At 54.0% G+C, this 20,235-nt stretch overlaps 1 protein-coding gene across 1 annotated transcript in view; it reads right to left on the reverse strand.

Annotated features, from left to right (window-relative positions):
• Positions 1–743: 743 nt before the first annotated feature.
• The window catches only part of CACNA2D4 (calcium voltage-gated channel auxiliary subunit alpha2delta 4), a gene marked incomplete at its 5' end in the record, with an annotated part of 108,020 nt that continues 88,528 nt past the window's right edge, over positions 744–20,235 (reverse strand). The window contains 12 exons of the mRNA XM_081310768.1: positions 744–864; positions 1,637–1,751; positions 1,878–2,015; positions 3,424–3,541; positions 5,987–6,007; positions 6,301–6,353; positions 6,571–6,623; positions 7,144–7,219; positions 7,643–7,713; positions 15,474–15,536; positions 15,770–15,814; positions 18,609–18,670. Of these exons, the coding sequence (XP_081166894.1) occupies positions 760–864; positions 1,637–1,751; positions 1,878–2,015; positions 3,424–3,541; positions 5,987–6,007; positions 6,301–6,353; positions 6,571–6,623; positions 7,144–7,219; positions 7,643–7,713; positions 15,474–15,536; positions 15,770–15,814; positions 18,609–18,670 (920 nt within the window). The 3' untranslated portion in view covers positions 744–759. The remainder of the gene's footprint in view (positions 865–1,636; positions 1,752–1,877; positions 2,016–3,423; positions 3,542–5,986; positions 6,008–6,300; positions 6,354–6,570; positions 6,624–7,143; positions 7,220–7,642; positions 7,714–15,473; positions 15,537–15,769; positions 15,815–18,608; positions 18,671–20,235) is intronic.

The raw sequence follows: 20,235 nt of genomic DNA on the forward strand, positions 1-20,235 counted from the left end.
CCTTGCTGAGTTGCTGAGTTTGGTCTTGAGCTTGCAATCCTCCTGCCTCATCCTCCCAAGCTGCTAGGATTACAGGCATGTGGCTCTGCGTCCAGCCTGACTTTTTATTAGCTGCAAAATTTCCTTTAGCTAGGAATTTTTAAAAAGAAACAAACAAGCAAACAAATTTTTCAGAAGTTCTTCAGCAGCAACAGTCTGAAGACATCACACACAGGCATGTTGATAGTTTCCTAAAAGGGTTTGATACATATTCCTATCCTGTTCTTGGTCTTTCTTTTTACTATTCCCCCCCCCCCACACACACACACACCAGCAGCATCTAGGAAATGCTCCATCCTCCTTTTCAGCCAGGCATGCTCTTGCCTCAGTCTCCTCCCTGCCCTTGGCCTCACTCGGCTCCTCTTGCTCAGCACCTGTAGGTCCGTGGGTTCTGAGGATCAGCTTCATTAGAAACAGGTCTGATCTGCAGAATAGGTGGAACTAACTCTTTTGTCTTGGTCTAAGTCCGGCTCATGCTGGACTCCTGAAGAAAAGAGACGAAGCATAGCAGGATGCCCACAGAGCCTGGGTGAACCATACCAGGCACCCTGGAGGGTCTTTGGAAAATGGCGTCTGGGGCTTTGTTCTCTTGTTCTTCCAGCAATCTCTGGAAGCAGGATGAGCACAGGCCCGGGAGGTAACCCAGCTGTAGTGAACTGCAGCCCACACCAGAGGCTAACTTCTTAGAATGTCTCTGGAAGGATCCCCTTGCAGTGAGTGTCACCGCAGAAGCTGAGGTGGCAGCACCCAGGCACCCAGAGGCAGCAGGAGCAGGGGGAGCCAGGCCGACGTGTCCGAGGCACCGCCACAGTCCTGAGCGTTCTCCTGTGAACCCAGAGCAGAGGTGAGAGGGCGGCATCTACAGCAGAGGCACCTTCCCATCCAAATGGGCAAGGATGGCAGGGGTCTCTGGGACTAAAGGGGGTCAAATCCTGAGAGAGAAGGAAGTTTCAGAAAGTAAAGCCGCCATCTTTCTTAGACCTTTCAGGGGAAAAGTAGAGGCTTCACACTCACTGGAAGCTGAGACCAGGTCTCCTGACCCTGTTGCTCAGGGGTTTCATGGTGGGTTCCTTATGTAGCATGATCGATGAAGTCATTGGCCACTGGTGGCAACTCCATCTCCAATCCCCATCCCTTGCCCAGAAGTCAGGGGATGCGGCTCAAGTCCCAACTCTCTAATAGGCCTTGGTCTTTCTGGTGACTAGGCCCCATGCTGGACCTAGGGGTCCCAGACACCAGTCATCTCATTAGAACACAAATCACTCTTATTCCAAAGGTCTTAGAAGCATGGTGTCAGGAACCCAGAGACTTAGGCCAAGTGTTGTAACAAAAGATGTCCTTCTCACTCAGGTCACCCAGGAAGTTACAGGGGTTTTAGGAGTTCTGTGCCAGGAACTGTACAAAGACCCCTTGTGGTGTCCCCATTTCACATGATATAAATATGAATGCACAGGTATGGACACTTCCCAGTGAGATGCACGTGTACGGTTGTATTCATCAGTGTCCAGATATGCTGGCATCTACAAGGGCACACACACTTGGCAGAGAATGTGGAACCAAGACCAAGACCCATGCCACAGCCCACCCAGCCTCGCACCTCTGGATGAAAGGCATGGCAGGAATCTGGTCTCCGGCGGGGCTTCTGAGAGCGCATCCTGTCACACTTGACAGAGGCATTATGTATAGAACTCACAAGGTCAAGGTCAACTGCTCTGAACCCCTAGAAGAACCTGCCCCTGGTGGGCCCAGCTTCCAAGGATCGGGGAGGAAGGAAGGCTGGCCTCAGCCCTCAAAATCTGAGCCCTCAGTGACACCTGAGCCCACCCTCCCCACCCCACATATCCTGGAGGATAGGAAGGATATATTTGACTTCTGTGGCCTTCTGCAGGACTGGTGGGAAGACGCTGCAGTCACAGGTGGGATCTGTCACCAGCAGGAGCAGGTTGGTCTTGGGAATCTGCTGCATCACAAATATCCTGCAGCAAAGAGGGGGCGGAGGTCAAGGGCTTCCCCAGGCAGGCACGGCAGCCACCAGGAGGTCTCTGAGAACTGGAGGCTCGGAGTGTGAAAGTAGGGGCACGGGGGAAGGGGCGGAATAGCCCGGGACCAATGACCCAGCCCTACTGACTTACTTTACCACAGCTTTCAAAGTCACATCTGTCCTTTTCTAGAAGATGGAGAAGGTGAGGAAGGAGATGTGAACGTTTGCAGGGACACTAGGATGCTCCTGAGCAGATTGGGCTGTAGGGCTACTCTTGCTTGGGGTGTATGGGGAAGTGCAGTGCAAGGATGGGCCACTAGGTGGCACAATGCCACCGCACAGCTCAGGAGGTCTGAGGACAGAGGGGAATGACTGGGAAAGCCAGGTCGGCACAAGGTCCCAGGGCGTTACATAACAAGGACAACTGCCATTCACTGAGCGATTCCTGGGGGCCGGGTGATGTCACACAGACACATTTGTTTGTATATGCGTATACACACATATGTAGACGCTTAGCCTTCACAGCACTCTGTGAGGTTGGTATGGCCCTGTGTGGTAGAGGACAAAATGGAGCCTAGGAGAAGTGATTTTTCCCCAGGTTTCACAGCGAGGGTGTAGCAGAGCCATTTTTTAAACTCAAGTCTGTCTACTGGAAAGCACTTGCTTGACACATCCCCATCGACTCTGTCCCTACAGCAAGGCTTTGAGATAAATGCACAAAACAGAAATTGTTCCAAGAAAACTGCTTTGTGTGGTCAAAATCTTGCCTGACATTACGTAGTAGGAGGAGATGGAAACTGAATTTGTCAGAGGCCAACATACGAGGCTTTACACTACAATAGTTAGCTTGGGTTTGGCTGTCTTAAGGGACAGCCCGGCGGTCCCTGGGGAACAGGAAGTCTGGCTGAGGAACAGCCTGGAGGAGGACATTCCTCCCAGCCCAGGGCAGAACTCCCTGGGGGGGTGTGTGTGGGGGGTCCTCTGAGGTTTGGGAACAGAAAACCCACCCTTCCGGTGGCCTCTCTGCCTTCTTGGGCCAGGGCTGGTGGGATCTAGGGGTCTTGACCCTGGAGCAAGACTGAGGGGCTCCTGCCCGGAGGCTCTGGCCTGGGGGTAGGACAGACCACAGACAGGGACAGCAGTGGGAAGGCCGGTCTAGGACCCTCTTCTCTGCACTAGACACATTCTAGGGCAGACCTAGGTTTATTTGTTGCTTCTTTTCTCAGATCTGTGGTGTTGAGTGCATGGCCCTGCTGTGGGCTGACCTGTGCCTCAGCGTAAGGGATGAAGATGGCAGAGGTCACTGAGGGAGGCTGTGGAATCCTGGCTGTGGGGCCTCAGGCTGGGGCTGTCTTGCCAGGAGTGGGAGCTGGGGACAGGTCAAGCTGCCCAGGGGGTCTTACTTCTGGCAGGCCCCACACTCGATGATGCCGTTGGTCTCCTGAATGGCTGTCTGGTGCACAAACACGGGGTACTCTGTGTCGCAGGGATGCAGCAGCTCCTGCTTCTTATGCTTGTGGGCTGCAGTGGACAGAGGTGCCTCTGTGAGGAAGGGCCCCACAGCCTCCTGAGGGCCTTAGCACCTCATGGGTGGCTGCAGAGGCCTCAACACTTCACCCACAGTGAGCCCCCTACTCCTGGTCCATTGCAGATGCTGTCTGGTTACAAAGGTCTCCGGACTGTGCAGGACGGGGAGGTGGGGAGAACGGAGAATAATTGAAGCAGCCTGGGTGTCGGGGACCGTGGAACTCGGGTATGAGTGTCACACTAGCTCCTGACCCTGAGGAAGCCATATTCTCTTTTTGGAAGCCTACATCCTCATCATAAGCTGGGGGTGGGAAGTGCCCCATCTCAAAGGTTCCTGAGAGGGACCTGGTGCACCCTTGTTCTTGCATCCTCTCTCCTCCAGGCCCTCCCCCGTCCCTGCTGGAGGGCCCTGGGTGAGCAGATGTCCTGCTAGGAGCAGCCTTAGTGAGGGGATGCCATATACACCTGGGCCCCACCCTCCTTCACGAGGCGAGGCTAAACAGGAGGGGTGGCTTAGTGGGTGGATTGTGGTCCCTTCACTCTGAGACCTGACCCCTCCCTTGTGGACACACCTGTGTCCAACTCTCAGGTAGCTAAAACGCCATGCAAGGGCAGCTCTTAGACAGGCCAGGCCCTGCCGGCCCACCCCTGCCACCAGGCCCCAGCTCCTGCTACTGAGCAGTGAAGGGAGGGACAGATCTCTGCACCCAAGGCCACCTGAGCCTGGAGGCCCAGCTCCCGGATATTGGCGCTCCTTGGTGGATATCAGGTGAGTGTGAAGCCCCTTAGTTCACTGAGACAAGATAGGAGCCCTGGAGACCAGGCAGCTCCTGCAGAGGGGCGGAGAGCAGAGCAGGCCTGCGCCGGCCCAGGGCTGGAAGCAGCACTCCTATTTCTCCGTCACAGGCATTTCCTTTGCTTCTCAGATTAGGGGTGAAATAGGTGGGGCAGGTGGGTGGACACAGGTGGAGCTGGGACAGGGGCTCTCCTACTAAGGGTTAACAGGAGGACCGTTGGTCTCCCTAACTCCTGGACCTAGAAGTTCCCTCCAGACTTTGAAGCCAAGAGGCAGGGCCAGTGGGCAAGGAGAAGTCCTCAGGGACCAGAAACATCCGCTCAGGCTCCTTCCCGAGCTGACCCTCCAAGGAGGGAGCTGGGTGGCCCTGGAAGTCTCCGGACCTGACTCTTCTCCTCCTGCGGGGTGCTGACTCAGCGCTGGGCCTGTCTGCCTGTCACCTGAGCCACTTTGGTGGGTGAAGTGTGTCAGTGATAACACTGCTCACAGCCACGATAGTAATAGGGCTGGGCAGCTTCCCAAGGTCACATTACCCCCGGCTGGGGCCTTGGGCTCCAGGAAAAGCTGTCCTGAAGAAGTGAAGCTCTGAGCAAGCAAAGGAAGGGACGGTCCTCAGCTTGCCAGATGACAGAGGTTGCGTCCCCACCCCATAATGAGGTCCTCTGTTCCTCGCAGAGAGAAGAGGGAGCTGTTTCTAAATGGGCTGTGATACATGGTTCCTGGCTCCTGTCACCAATGTCAAGTGACTGTCCCCAAGCAGTCCTGTTCTGAGTGTGCCCGGGGCCTCCTAAAGCGGCCTGGAAATATGGCAGGGGAACGTGGAAATGTGACCCCAGGTCAGAGGTCACCTCTGGGGCCAAAGGCAGCCAGCCCCAGGGGGCAGCAGGAAAGGGAGAGGGCGGAGCAAACCAGAGAGAGGACAGCGGTGGACATGATTCCTTATCATGAAGCTTAACGTTGAGGAAAAGACGGGGCCGGGCTGAGGAGCTGCCCAGGCAACGGGGAAGTTCCAGAGCCCCCTGGAAAAGGTTCTTTTAACACAGACAAGTGGAGCGAATCCTGCTAACAGGAGGTGGCCTTGTGTGGTCGGGGGAGCTCTGAGCCCCCGAGGGGCAGCGCATCTGTCTGCTCTCACATTCAAGCTGGGCTCCTCCTCTCTGGGCCTTGGTGAGTGAGCCTCAAATCAGGTGAGAGAAGCTCTTCCTCGCTCTGTCAGGACCCTCTCACCATGCCACTGCCTCTAGGGGACTCTGTCCTCAGACAGTCAGGGGAAGGGTGTCATCCTCAGGGCCTCCTGGTGACCACTCTCTGGAACCCAGAGCGCTGCCGAGGGCTGATGGACCCTGGGCTGGAGTGCCTGGGGAGACCTGGTGGCCAGGGCCACTGGAGCACACCCTCTTCTCCTCCTGGAGTCTCTAACGTTCCCTGCAGCAGGACCATGCTCCGTGGGGTGAGATCTGGGTCCCCAGGAATGGTGCCTGCAACTGGATGAGGGACTTGGGGTCCCCGAGTCCGGGGTGTCCCAGGATGAAGAGCACTCAGCCCTTCTGGGGATGGTTCCTGGGGTGTAGGGTTGAGGGCAGGCCCTTCTCAGCTCCTCAGCCCAAGGGGCCGCCAGGATCTGCCCAGATGAGGCTACTTACAGTGATGGAAGACGGTTTTGGCTGCCCGGGGTGTGGGCCCGGCACAGGGTGGACATGGCACGGCACATGGCATGATGTCACACGAGGGCAGGATGTCACAGGGTGGTGATGATGTCACATGGAGGGGTGGTGTCCCGAGATGATGTGGTGTCACACCGAGAGGTGAGGGACCCAGGGGTGAGGGGGACGGTGAGAAAAGGCCAGGCGAGATGAAACGATGCCTCAGAGCTGAGCCCACTCACCCACCCACGGCCCAAGGCGTCCAACGAGCTGTCTCAAACCCCCCTGCTACACTGTCCTAGCCCAGTACTCACCCTCTGCCACTCTGTCATACCAGGAGCCCCAGGCACTCCACTCCAGCAGGAGCCTGCCAGACACAAAACTGAGTCTTGGGGACCTACCCACCCTCCCCTCCTGGTCCCTGAGAGGGCTGGAGGGCCCTAGGTGAGCAGAGGTCCTGCTAGGAGCAGCCTGAGAGAGGGGAGGCCATACACACCGGGGCCCCGCCCTCCTTCACCTCCTGAGCAGCTCAAAGGATTCCCTCATGAAGGCCTCTCCCAGCCCCCACCTCCAGCCCCACTCACAGCAAGAGCTCACTCATCAGCCACTTGGTCGCCATCAGGAGGGCAGAGATTGGCTGGAGTCGGGGAGAGAAAGGACACACCTTTTGCAGCAGGTCCAAGGGCAGAGCACTTGCTCCGCTCAGCTGCCCTTGGACCAGATGGACGGCTGCCTCGGCACCCTCCTGACCGACAACCCCCCTCCCCTGCAGAGGAAGCATCCCAAAGCTGACTTATGTGGGCAATGCCTTTTGTGGGTCAGACATCTCTGGCAGGATTAGAAGTGGCCTTCCATAAGGCTGGTCAAGTTCTCACCCTGATGGGCTCATTCACCAAGGATCCCTGAAGATTTTTGTGGAGCACTGGGCATTGAGGTGGGGGACAGACCCTGTCTCTAAATAAAATATATAAAAAAGGCTGGGGACGTAGCTCAGTGTGTAAGGACCCCTGGGTCCAATCCTTGGTACCAAAAGGGGGGAAAAAAAAAGAGTCAGCCCTGGGGCCTGATGGTCTGCAGCTGGGTGGGAACAGTGTCCAGGTGACCTCTTTGGAGGACAAGGCAGAGGATGTGCATGTGGGGGAGAGAAGGTCACTCACGCTGGCCAGGGGCTGGGCTGCGCTGTGGTGGTGATCCGGAAGCTTGCACATGGCCTGGTAGTCATACATAGTCACCCTGTAAATCAGAACCAAGGTGGACTGAGGCCAAGAACCCCTGCCACGCCCTGCCCCTGCTGGGGATGGGGTGGGATGGGCATCGTAGAAGAGCTTGCGTTCACCAGGATCCATGACGGTGCCTGAGTTAGACATGGACTGGGCATGTTCTGAAACGCTGCTTTTGCACTTTAAATGGCTTCAAGAAAAGAGCAGTCCGTGGCTTGCTCTTTCAGCTGGGTGGCTTTCCCTCTAGTGCTGAGCTGGGGCTGGAGGGTCCCTCCTAGGAATGTCCACGTGGCCATATCCCCCTCTCTGCCTCATGTTGAGCCCCTGGATCCTGAAAAATTCCTTCTGGGCTCTTTGGAGCTGTCATTGAGGGTTTTGGAGTTCAGATGCCGAGATCTGGCTGGTTTGTTGAATATCAGCTCTGTGCCCCACTTACTGGTTGAATGCCCCCATGTTGAGCAGCTGGGTCATGACAGCGCCGTCCACCTCCCCCAGAAATCTTCCCATCTGTGAGGGAGAGAGAGAGAGAGAGAGGAGAGAAAGAGAGCAAGCAGATGAGCAAGCCCACTGAGCCACATCCCCAGCCCTAGTTTGTATTTTATTTATTTAGAGACAGGGCCTCACTGAATTGCCTAGTGCATCCCCGTTGCTGAGGCTGGCTTTGAACTCAGGATCCTCCTGCCTCAGCCTCCCAAGCTGCTGGGATTACAGGCATGTGCCACCGGACCCAGCTTGTCATTCATTTCTGGACTCCATAGACACAGCCTATCCTGACCCTGGTCCTCTCTGAGCTGCCCGCCCCCTCTACCCCAGTGTGCTGCCAGAACAGTCTCCTCAGACACAACCTGGGTTTTGTCACACTCTCCATTATCTAAGGGAGGGATCCTCCCCTCTCCTCTCCCTCTCTCCTTTCACAATCAACCTTGTCTGGGGGGCACCCGTGGTGGCCCCGCAGCACCCCCCAGGGCAGCAAAGCCCCGGGGCTTTAGTTTAGAAGCCAGGCTTGCCCCTGCCCTCCAAACCCACCCCCAGTGCCTGGCTCCAACCTTCTCTGGCCTCTGGATTCTGCTCTTCTCAGCATGGCGGGACGGAAAGAGCTTGGTGGCTGGCCTTGGATTTGATTGGAATTCAGGTTTAGACTGGGAATAATGTGTGCCATACGGTGGCTCACAGTGAGCGGCAGCTGTCATTACATGAATGTGGGTGTGCCCAGTGGGCCGTTGTCTCTGCCTCCATTACCCTTTCTCAGTCCTCTTATCAAGGAACTTTCCTTCTCTTCCTCCTCTGAGAAGCACTTCAGCAACATGTGGCTGCATGTCCTAGTTCTGTTGTCACCCTGCCTGGGGTATATCCGGTCGTCTTAGGCCTCCATTGCATGGAAAGCTGTTTGGGGTCAGGGTCCATGTCTCTGAGTTCCCCACGGTGCCTGGTACCTGGGCATAGTGTGGAACTTGGGCAGGGAAGGGAGGTGGGAGCCTGAGCCCATGGCCACATCAGGTTCTTGGCAGAGTGCTTTCTTGGCTCATGGGCCTGGCTGGCCTTCCCAGGCCTTTGTGAGGGGAGCACTTCCATGGGTCACACTTTGGCTGGAGGTGACAGGAGATGGCTTGGAGGAGAAAACCGGGTCAACTGAAGGAGGGGCGAGAAGTGAGGAGGAGAGCAGGCCAGGCCGTGGCAGGACCCCCATCACACCTAGAGTCCCTGCTTCTGTGAATTTCCTCCGTAGCCAGCACACTCTGTGAAACACCTAGAACAGTGACAGGTGTTATGGCTCCCGATACCAGGAAACCCTACCCTGGCATAGATGGGGGGACTCGGGCCTGACTGACCTCAAGGAGAGCCAGTGTTGTCCAGGAACCCAGGCAGGGCCTGCGCTGCATAGCTGGGGAGCCTCGGTAACCCTTCTTAAGGAACAAGATTAATTGGAAACAAAGGTCAGTGGGAATGCAGGGCTCCTGTGCACCAGCTCAGCTGAGATTCTCTTCCAAATAAGAGTTGCTGCTGCCATATTGGATGACAACCTCAGGGATGCTCCCTTAATGTTTAACCTGCAAATGGGCCCACTTTGAAAACTGGGATAAGGTCAGGAAATGTCATTTTGTAAATTGGAAATAAATAAGAAAATATAGCCCTTGCATCCTACAGCCAGCCAGCCTGCTTACCTGCCTTTCTTCCTTCCCTCCTCCTTCCTTTCTTCTTCCCCTCTTTTTTCTTTATTCTCTTTCTTTCTTTTTTCTTTCTTTCTTTCTTTCTTTCTTTCTTTCTTTCTTTCTTTCTTTCTTTCTTTCTTTCTTTCTTTCTTTCTCTCTTTCTTTCTTTCTTTTTTTGGTACTGGGTATTGAAGCCAGGTACTCTCCCACCGAGCTACTGTTCCAGCCATTTAATTTTTTTTTTTTTTAAATTTTGGGACAGGGTCTCATTAAGTTACCCTGGCTGGCCTTGAACTTGCGATCCTCCTGCCTCAGCCTCCCAAATTGGGGAGACTACAGGTATGTGCTGCCATACCCAGTTTCTATGGTATTCTTTGTTTGGAAATAGCTCACTTATAAAATTAAAATGTAATGATACAAGCCACTGAAAATGAATGCCAAAAACATGATCTCAGAAACTGACAGGTTAATGACAGAAGCAAACAGGAGAAAAACTAGAGCTGGAGGCAAAGACTTGCCTGAGCTCTGCTGTCTCTTGGCCTGAATGCCTGACCACCTTTCAGTCACAAGATGCTTACTCATCAGGGGGGTACAATGCAAAAATGAAAGAAATGGACAATAACCAAGAGCACAGACCAGTTTGGACAGACAAGGGCACATTTGCTGTCACACAGGACAACTGATGATCAGTGCCTCCGGTGGTGGTATAAACAAGTGAGTGTCCTTTTGTTCAGATTAGGAGGCCTGACGGGGACAGGCATCACTGAAGAGGAAGTGGATAAAGCAGGGGACAGCAGAGAGGAATCAAGGGAATTCCAGGGACAAACACATGGAAAGGCAAGAGGCATCCAAATCCTGCTGCTCTTCAAGATCCAGCAGTAAGGCCAGCTGAAGTTCTTCCTGATCCCTCCAGCTTGAGTGTCCTCTCAGCTGGGTTTGCTCTTTTCTACTCTAGTTCCTGTGTATGCATCGAACCTCCATCACTGGACAGCAAGATCCTAGGGGCAAAGACCCTCCTCTGACCTCCCTCCCCAGCCTGCAGGGGCTTTATGTTTATTATCCATATTTGCTGAAGGAATGAGAGGGAATGAATGAATGACCTGTGTCTCCTGCTTCCTGGGACAGGGTAGTGGGGTGGACACCAGGCTCCTGATGAGGCTGGCCAAAATTACTACAAGCCTGTAATTTTAGTCTCTTTCCTAATTCTAGGCTTATTCATCAGTAACCAGTTGTTCAAACATTTTTTTTCTGAGAAGCCAGGTCTCTGACCGATGTATCCTGGACATTGGAAAAAATGTATCTCTGCAAATAAACAATTCTGTTTCCCAGAATATGTCATTCAGCAGAAGGTGTCCATTCTCTTCTCCTTATTTAGTAAGGTAGCCTGACTTTAACAATGCTAGCTATGTGCTCAGCTAAAAGAACTACATTTCCCAGAAGCCCCTGCACTGAGGTCTGGCCAATGGAACATGAGCAGTCACAAGAAGGACTTCCGGAATCCACTTAAAGGGAGAGGACTCTGTAGAGAGGCACCGCCCCCCACTGACCCAACCCCCCAGTTATACTCCCTTTTGTCTGGGAAATGGACTAGAAGACAGTACCTTCCCTAGCAATGTTGTCCTCTTGAGGGTAGAGACAGCTGGGGACTCCAGGAAGCCATGCTAGGAGCTTCATTGAGTCTTCTGAGAAGAATCAACCAGTGCTTTGCCTAAGCCACTGCAGTGGGGATTCTATTCTTGACTGCAGAACACACTTCCTAACCGGTAGTTTCTTTTCATTTTTGTTGGAGTGGATTAGTGCCACTTCGACTTTGGGTACCTTGCAATTCAGGACTTGGGGTGGAATATGGAGCTGCACCCACAGCACAACCCTGTAGAGGGGTCTGGCTGCCCAGTGGTGCCTCTTTCCCGGGGGTAACACATGCATAAGTCATAATCCACGGGTTGATGCATCTAAAGGGCCTGGGGCTCCCTGAGTTTAAGTCTGCAGTGAGTCTGGGAGGGAGGTTGGGAGGGAGGTGAGGTCCTTTGAGGTACCACCCAGGAACCTGGAACAGGAAGCAGATGGGCTCTAGGCAGCAAAGAAGCAGAACTAATTAGATTCCTGCTGATTGGGTGATTGCCCCTGGACCTGGGCTAATTTCCCTGTCATGTGAGGCTGTTGCTCATATGTCCCCTGTCCCCAGGGAGAAAGGGTAGTCTCAACTCTAGTGATAGAATGGAAAAAAATGCCACATGTCCTCCTTATACTCAGGGATAGCCTCAGTTTCTTCTTCAAAAATGGGGACAAGTATCCTCTTAAGGGGTGTGAGGGTCAGATGTGTCACCGCATGTGAAACTACTGTGCCTGGCTTCCACAGGGATTATTGTCCTTCACTCCCTTCCTCATCTGGCAGCTGAGCTGAGCTTTAGAGTCCCTTGATAACTGCCTTGGGTCACCAGAGAGCCTGCCTCTGCCTAGTCGGGAGGTTGCAGGGTTTTACTTCTGAAGCACTCAGAGGGGCAGGGCCATTTGGGAAGCTGGGGGTAGGGGGGCGTGTGGGGGCTGCTGCTGAGTACAGGGGAGCCCCAAAGACTCAGAGACGGTGGGGGGGACTGTGGATTAGGGAAGGAGAGAGGGAGCCCAGGCCCAGGACAGGCACATCTGTGGTGGCAGAAGGTGCCAGGGAGGGAAGGAGGAGAGCACAGTGCTCTGAGAATTCAGGTCCCTCAGAGGAAGGTGCTGGAATGGAGCATCCCATTGTCTAAACTTTGTTGCCCTGTGAGGACCATTTTGAAAGCTCTGTGGGTGAGTGTGGTTGGCAAACAAATGATAGGAATCGGAGTCCCCAGGCCCCGGTGACAGATCGCTGGAAGCATTATGATGCTTTACAGAGCTCTTGGCACTCCCCTGGCCCAGTTATGTGCCTCTGTCTCTAGACTCCAAATTGAGGGCTGTGATCCTGTCATTCCTGGCCCTTTAAAAAAAGAATGAGCCCTGAGCCTGGAGAGGCCTCCTGATAGCCGGCCTGGAACTCCACCAGGAACAGGAGAGAGCCTCGAGTCACTCCCCTGGGCTGGTCGGCAGACTGCAGAGGGCTGCCCTGGGACAGGAGCACCCAGGATGAGGAAGGGCTAGGCAGGACTTTAGGAAGGACTTTTGCACCTAAAGCAGCAACAGGCTTAGCTCCCCAAGCCCCTGATGGACCTTGGCAGGGACAAGGAGCAGCCTGAAACTCCTGGCACGTTACCCAGCCAGGAAGGCAGGAGCAGCCAGCCGAAAAGCCCCAGCCACAGCAGCTCGCAGCTGCCCGGGCACTGCTTCTGAAATCTAATCCCGCTCCGAATCACTCCCCGGCGAGCTCCTAAAAGCACAGATTGCCTGAACAAGTCCCTGGGTCTGGGGTGGGGCCCTCAGGCAAGCTCCCAGCCACTGATGCACTGTCCTCCAGGGATAAGTGGGGAGGAGTGGGGAGGAGGGGGTGTGTTTGTGTTTGGGGGGAGGGGCATTGAGGGGGTGAATTGTTTGGGGGGAGGGGCAGGTTTGGTAGGGGGTAGGAGTCTGTGGTGGAAGATTCTGAAATGGTTCACAGTGACCCCAGCTTCCTGGTAGTTGTGCCTGTCCATGAGGTTGAGTGTACCCTGGGCTTAGCAACTGACTTCTAGCTAATAGAAGATGGGAGAGTGATGGGATGTCATTTCTGAGATCACGTTTCAAAGGCCAGTGGCTCCCCTGTTGCAACCCTCCCCCGCCCCCACCATCAGGCTCATCCACTTGTTGCTCTGAATAAAGGGGCTGCTCTGCTGTGTAAGCTGCCCTGTGGAGGGACTTGCATGGCCCCAAGCTGAGAGGGCTTCAGGCTAACGACCTTGGGGGAACAGCAGCTGTGCAAGTGTCTCTGCCCTTGCCAGCATCTCTTGAGATGGGCCCAGGGTTGGGCAGTGTCCTCTTCAGAGCCTAGCTGGGAGGTCCCTGCAGCCTCTAGATCAGGGGTTGGCCTATGAGGGCCCAAGGGACAAACTTGGCTCACTGCTGGCTTCTGTGGGTCCTTGATCTAAGAATGGTTTATTTTCAATGGTTCTTAAAAAATCAAAAGATTAATAACATTTCATGACACATGGAAATTATGTGAAATTTGATTTTCAGTGTCTAGGATAAGATTTTATTGGAACAACGCCACATTCATTTGTTACGCGCTGCCTGTGGCTGCTGTCTCCCTGCACGAGCGGAGCTAAGTGGTCCCCAAACGTGAACTATCTGTCCCTTTACAGAGAACGTCGCTGGCTGGGCACAGTCTCTGCGACGTGGCCCTCCTCTCCTGTTCTCGCCACCCTTCCATCCCAATGTCCCAGCTTGGCTTCACCCTCTGAAACTCTTTAGGCCCAGGCTTGGTCCTCAGGCCCTCGAAAGCCAGTACCACAGAACCTACAGGGCCGCTCTGGATTGCCCAGGCAGCAGGGAGCAGAACATGAATGACTGAGGGCATCAGATGGTCCCGAGCCTGGTTCTAACCACTTGGTTTTGATTTCTGTCACCATCCATTTTTCTGTCAGAGCAAGTGGGAAATACTAAGAAGGACTGGTGCTCAGGCCAGGGAAGAGCCCCGTGGCCAAAAAGAGGCATGAAAAGGAAAAGGGGAAAGAAGGGCAGGCAGAGGAAGGTGGCCAGGGAACCTCAATGGCTAATGAGCAACAGGGGTCCTGTGAAGCATCCCTTTCATGGGCCCAGCCCCACCCCAGCCAGGGGAAAGCCAAGGAAACCACATTTCTCTCTACTACTCTTGCTGCTGAAGGCCATTTAAAAATTATCCTTAAGGAATCAGATTCCAAGACCCTTGGGCTTCTCCTCTTCCTCAGTTGCCACTTTTCTCAGTCTCCTTCGGATGCTCTGGCTCTGGTTCCTGCCATATCCTGACACCTTCTTTGGGCTTAAGCCCCCTTCCAGTGGGGCCAGACCGCTGCCTCGAGGGGCAGAGAGATGGCCTCAGCCCTAACCCAGGTCAGCAACATCTCCAATTCCTGCAGCCCTGCCAGTACCCAGCACCCAGAATCAGGCTCCAGAGGACCATCGGCATTACCCTGATTTTTCCGAGGGGGAAACTGAGGCACAGATAATGGAAGTTGCTTGCCCAAATCATGTTTTGAATAAGTGGCAAATCCCGTGCTGAACCAAACACCATATCCCTTCCACTGAGGTTCAGTTAGAGGCCATTTGGATACTTCTGGGCTTGGTTCAAGGAAATACTTCAGGTGAATATATTCAGATTTGGTTCAGGTTTGAATAGGCTTCTTTTTCAGTTTGATTCCTGAATAAATAAATATTTAATTTGGGGACCCAATTTGGGGCTCAGCAAATATGCCTTTGTAAACACATAGAGGGTCCAGGGAGTGGTCCACGGCCACAGGGAGGATTGAGGGGTGCAAGGCAGGCTGTTGGGTAAGAAAGGATCTCACCCATTTCCTTGCTTCCCCTGTAAGGGTCAGGTTTGATGTCTAGAATAGAATTTTCTAGAAAGGAAGTCCAGAAAGGAGAAGAAATGCAGGGTGGGGAGGCCCAGTCCTTCTGGGGCCATGGTGGTGGAAAGGGTGGAGGAGGGATAGGGGATTGAGATGGTGAGCAGAGGGCTGCTTAGAACTGTGGATGGAGGACCCTCAGGAAACACGGTGCATGGGCTGGGGTGGGGGTCAGTGGGAGAGCACTCACCTAGCACCATGTGAGGCACTGTGTTCGATCCTCAGCGCCTCATAAAAAATAAAGAAATAAAATAAAGATACTGTGTCCATCCACAACTAAAAAAAGAAAACATGGTGCAGTGCCGCCCGGCAGGCCCCGAGTGGTTTATTTATGAGCTGTCTCATCCCTGTGTGGTGGCGACACTTTCCCTCCTAACCAATGGAGGTGAGTTACAGATGAAATAAAGAAGTGATATTTGCTCTGACCACCTGAGTGGGAGGCGTTCCGAGTGTTGTAATCTCACTGTGTTGACTCTGGGCTCGGGAGAACCCTGCCCTTCAGACCCTACACCCCAGTTCCCTCAGAGGCAGGGTCCCTGGCCCTCTCTTGGGCTGAGGCGACTACTCGTGGTCTTGATTCCTCCTCCCGCCCTTTCTCCCCAGGTCTAGCTCCCCAGCAACCCACCTCCTGCGACCTCTCCGAGATCAGAATGAAGCCATTGTTGTCCACCACGAAGCAGTCCAGGTCCTGGGGGCAGTCCGGAAGGGAGGTCATGGCCGACCCTGCCACAGACCTCCTCCTCCTGCCCGTCCTTTGTTTGGGAAGGCTGGTTCGGTGTTGGATGAAAAGATTACCCCTTTGAAGCCCAGCACTGCTGGGAAGGAAGGAGGGCACTCGGGCCAGAGGGAAGCCAGCCCATGGAGGGCACCTGGGGAGGGCCACAGCTCCCACCCCACCCTCTTCACCTGGGAAGAACTTACACTGTCCCCGCAGCTCTTTGGGCATGGCTCACCCATAGCACTGCACTGGAAGGAAGAAGAGAAACTATTAAGTGGCAAACAACTGTGTGTGTGTGTGTGTGTGTGTTGTACATATGTGGTGGGTGTGTGTGTGTGTGCATGATAGGTATGTTTGTGAATATTGTATATGGTTCATTTGTGGTGTGTGGCTATATAGGGAAAGGTAGAAGTGTGTCTATAGGATACTTGTGTGTGTGTGTGTGTGTGTGTGTGTGTGCATGTCCATGTATGGTGTTTATTGTGAGGTGTGTGTGTATACGGTACGTGGGTTATGTGGAGGGTCTACGTGTGTGTGTATATGAGCATGCTGTGTGTGGTATACGTGTGCTATGTATGCATCATATGTGTGTCTGTACGATACTGTGTGTGTGTGTGTGGCATGTGTGTTGTATGTGGAGGGTCTACGTTTGTGTGGGGTGTGGGAGAGCATGCGTGTGTGGTATACATGTGGTGCATGCTGTGTGTGGTGTGTTTATTACATGTAGAGGGTCTACCAGTGGCGTGTGTGTGGTGCGTAGGATGGTGTGTGTGTGGTAGGTGTGTGTGTGTGGTAGGTGTGTGTGTGTGGTAGTTGTGTGTGTGTGGTAGGTGTGTGTGTGTGTGTGTGGTAGGTGTGTGTGTGTGGTAGGTGTGTGTGTGTGGTAGGTGTGTGTGTGTGGTAGGTGTGTATGTGTGTGTGGTGTGTGTGTGGTAGGTGTGTGTGTGTGGTACGTGTGTGTGTGGTAGGTGTGTGTGTGGTAGGTGTGTGTGTGTGTGTGGTAGGTGTGTGTGTGTGGTAGGTGTGTGTGTGTGGTAGGTGTGTGTGGTAGGTGTGTGTGTGTGGTAGGTGTGTGTGTGTGTGGTAGGTGTGTGTGTGGTAGGTGTGTGTGTGGTAGGTGTGTGTGTGTGTGTGGTAGGTGTGTATGTGTGTGTGGTGTGTGTGTGGTAGGTGTGTGTGTGTGGTAGGTGTGTGTGTGTGGTAGGTGTGTGTGTGTGTGTGTGTGTGTGTGTGGTAGGTGTGTGTGTGTGGTAGGTGTGTATGTGTGTGTGGTAGGTGTGTGTGTGGCAGGTGTGTGTGTGTGGCAGGTGTGTGTGTGTGTGGCAGGTGTGTGTGTGTGGCAGGTGTGTGTGTGTGGTAGGTGTGTGTGTGTGTGTGTGTGGTAGGTGTATGTGTGTGTGTGTGGTAGGTGTATGTGTGGTAGGTGTGTGTTTGTGGTAGGTGTGTGTGTGGTAGGTGTGTGTGTGGTAGGTGTGTGTGTGTGTGGTAGGTGTGTGTGTGGTAGGTGTGTGTGTGTGGTAGGTGTGTGTGTGTGTGTGGCAGGTGTGTGTGTGTGTGGCAGGTGTGTGTGTGTGTGGTAGGTGTGTGTGTGTGGTAGGTGTGTGTGTGTGTGGTAGGTGTGTGTGTGTGTGGTAGGTGTGTGTGTGTGGCAGGTGTGTGTGTGTGGTAGGTGTGTGTGTGTGGCAGGTGTGTGTGTGTGGTAGGTGTGTGTGTGTGGTAGGTGTGTGTGTGTGTGTGGCAGGTGTGTGTGGGGGGGTAGGTGTGTGTGTGTGGTAGGTGTGTGTGTGTGGTAGGTGTGTGTGTGTGTGTGGTAGGTGTGTGTGTGGTAGGTGTGTGTGTGTGGTAGGTGTGTGTGTGTGGTAGGTGTGTGTGTGTGTGGTATGTGTGTGTGTGGTAGGTGTGTGTGTGTGGTAGGTGTGTGTGTGTGTGTGTGTGGCAGGTGTGTGTGTGTGTGTGGTAGGTGTGTGTGTGTGGTAGGTGTGTGTGTGTGGTAGGTGTGTGTGTGTGTGTGGTAGGTGTGTGTGTGTGGTAGGTGTGTGTGTGTGGTAGGTGTGTGTGTGTGTGTGGCAGGTGTGTGGGGGGGTAGGTGTGTGTGTGTGGTACGTGTGTGTGTGGTAGGTGTGTGTGTGGTAGGTGTGTGTGTGTGTGGTAGGTGTGTATGTGTGGTAGGTGTGTGTGTGTGGTAGGTGTGTGTGTGTGTGGGGGTAGGTGTGTGTGTGGTAGGTGTGTGTGTGGGGGGGTAGGTGTGTGTGTGTGGTAGGTGTGTGTGTGGGGGGGGTAGGTGTGTGTGTGGTAGGTGTGTGTGTGGGGGGGGTAGGTGTGTGTGTGTGGTAGGTGTGTGTGTGTGTGTGGTAGGTGTGTGGCACTGAGTAGCAGACCCTTGCTGGCTGGCAGCTGCCCAGGCCAGCGGGCAGGCTCTTCTAAGGTGGCCTTGGCCCCTGCAGCCCACAGGCCTCCTGTGCTTGGTGAGGGGAGAAGGTTGGTGGCATTGCTGGAAGCCTCCTGGGATGGCTCCATGTGGCCTTGGGGCCCTGGGTGGCTCTCCCCAAACTTGCCCAAGGTGGGCACACAGCAGCCAGTGAGTGGGGAGCAGAGGAGCCTCACACAGGAGGAATACGTAAAGGCCAACTGGGGAGCCCAGAGAGGCTGAGGCCAGGCGCTCTGCAGGGCAGAGGGGAGGGCAGGTGGAGAGCAAGGCCAGCAGGCATCTGGCTTCTCAGGGGCCTAGACAGCAGTGGGTCTGGGCCTTGGAAGGGAGGAGGACAGCGCAGGGTGGGCAGGGCTGTGAGGCTCTGGGGCAGCAGAGGGTGCCATGGTCTGTACTGAGAGAGAGCTCTGGGGTGAGGAGGCCCAGAGGTGGAGGCCTGGCCTGCACATGGGGGAGCCGCAGGGAGCAGAGAAGGAAGGATCCAGGAGACACCCCATGGTGGTTCCTGACGGGGCTGAGGAAGGGTCCCAGTGGCGGGTGAGAGGCAGAGCCCTGCCTCACGGGAGAGCTTGTTGTGTCGTCTATCCCTGACCTGGCCAGGAGCGGTCACCTACCTGCTCTGTGGCTGCCCAGAACTGGCGCTGGAGGAATTCCACCTTCATTTGGATTCCCACCGCTGCAGGGAGGCAGGAAGAAGGAGGGCAAGGCCAGGGGGGTGTTTTTGGGGAGGGGGTGGTGGGAGGGAAGAGAGAGTGAGAGAAAAAAATAGAATCAAGTTAGAGAAGACGCATCAGCAGGAACTGAGGGGGGGATAGCACCCGGGCAGGCAGGGAACGGATGGAGGGCTGAGTCAGACGGCAGAGTGTGAATCTGAGGCTCTTGGGGAGTGGGAGGGGTGGGGGGAGAAAAGAAGACAGGCTGGCAGTGTCTATCTTCCCCTGGGAAGAACAATACCAGAATATGTCCCAAGAGGAGAGAGATGAGGCTCCAAGAGTCCAGAGAACAGTAGGGACGGACTTGTCCTCACGTCCCTGGGAACTTTACCCCCCCTTCTCACAGATGGAACAACAGAGGCCAGCAAGACCAAGCCAATTGTGCAAGATCAGGAGACCCAATGTGGCAAAGTGAGACTGGAATTCACGTCCATTCTGCGTTGGGCACCTCACAAGGTTACTTAGATCTTACTCCTGGTTTGACAACCTCTTACATCTAATTCCTGCTCAGAATTTTCACCATATTGGATAAAAACTCTCCTTGCAGAAAATCCTGATCAGATTTACCCAGATCTGCAGGCAGTTCCCAGGAAACCAGAGATGCTGTCAGTGCACAAATATTACTCCTTTGATGACACCTTGTACCGGGGCCACCCCTGTCTCTTTGATTCCCAAGCCAGCTCGGAGAACCCAAGCAGCTGCTCACACAGTCAGAGAAATCCAGGACAAAGAGCTCCAGGAAAACTTGGGGCCAAAGAATAGACAGAAAAGTCAGGTTTCTACTGAACAGAAAAAGAATTTAAAAAGTAGGACAACTTCTTGGTGTCTGGCATAACAATATAAAAATGACTTGGGTGCTTAGGATGCGTCAGACACTTTACAGGCATAAGCTTCTTTAATCCCTCCAGCAGACCTGGACTGTTACTCTGACTTTCCAAGCAGAGGAAACAGAGGTTTTGCAGCAGTTATATCACTTGCATGGGTCACCCAGCTAGAAAAGGACAGAACCAGGGTCTGTCTCTAAGGTTTTTTTTTTTTTTTTTTTGATATCAGGGATTGAATCCAGGGACACTTAACTACTGAGTCATATCCCCAGCCTTTTAAAAATATTTTATTTAGAGACAGGGTCTCACTAAATTGCTTAGGGCCTTGTTCAGTTGCTGAGGCTGGCCTCAAACTCACAATCAGCCTCCCAAGCTGCTGGAATTACACGTGGGCACCACCATGCCCAGCTGTCCCTCGGGTTCTTGACCTCTCTACTCTCAGCACCTGGATTCCAGTCCTGACAGTCAAGCCCGGGCTGCAGAGAACGGGCAAGCCTCTCTTCCACTCTGAGTTTTGTTTTTATCCTCTGTAAAGTGCACACGGATCTGGGTTCTCAACCATATGCCACATGCATGAGAAATTCTCAAGTGAACCCAGTGGCCATGGGAGAGATTTCCCATCACCATCACCCTGAGTTCCTCAGTATCCAGGTGGCTCTTCCACAATGCACTAGCGTTCCAGTACTGCACAAGGTGCAGAGCTG

This window comes from Spermophilus citellus, assembly GCF_964194105.1.
Source record: "Spermophilus citellus genome assembly, chromosome: 10".
In the NCBI taxonomy this organism is placed as follows: Eukaryota; Metazoa; Chordata; class Mammalia; order Rodentia; family Sciuridae; genus Spermophilus; species Spermophilus citellus.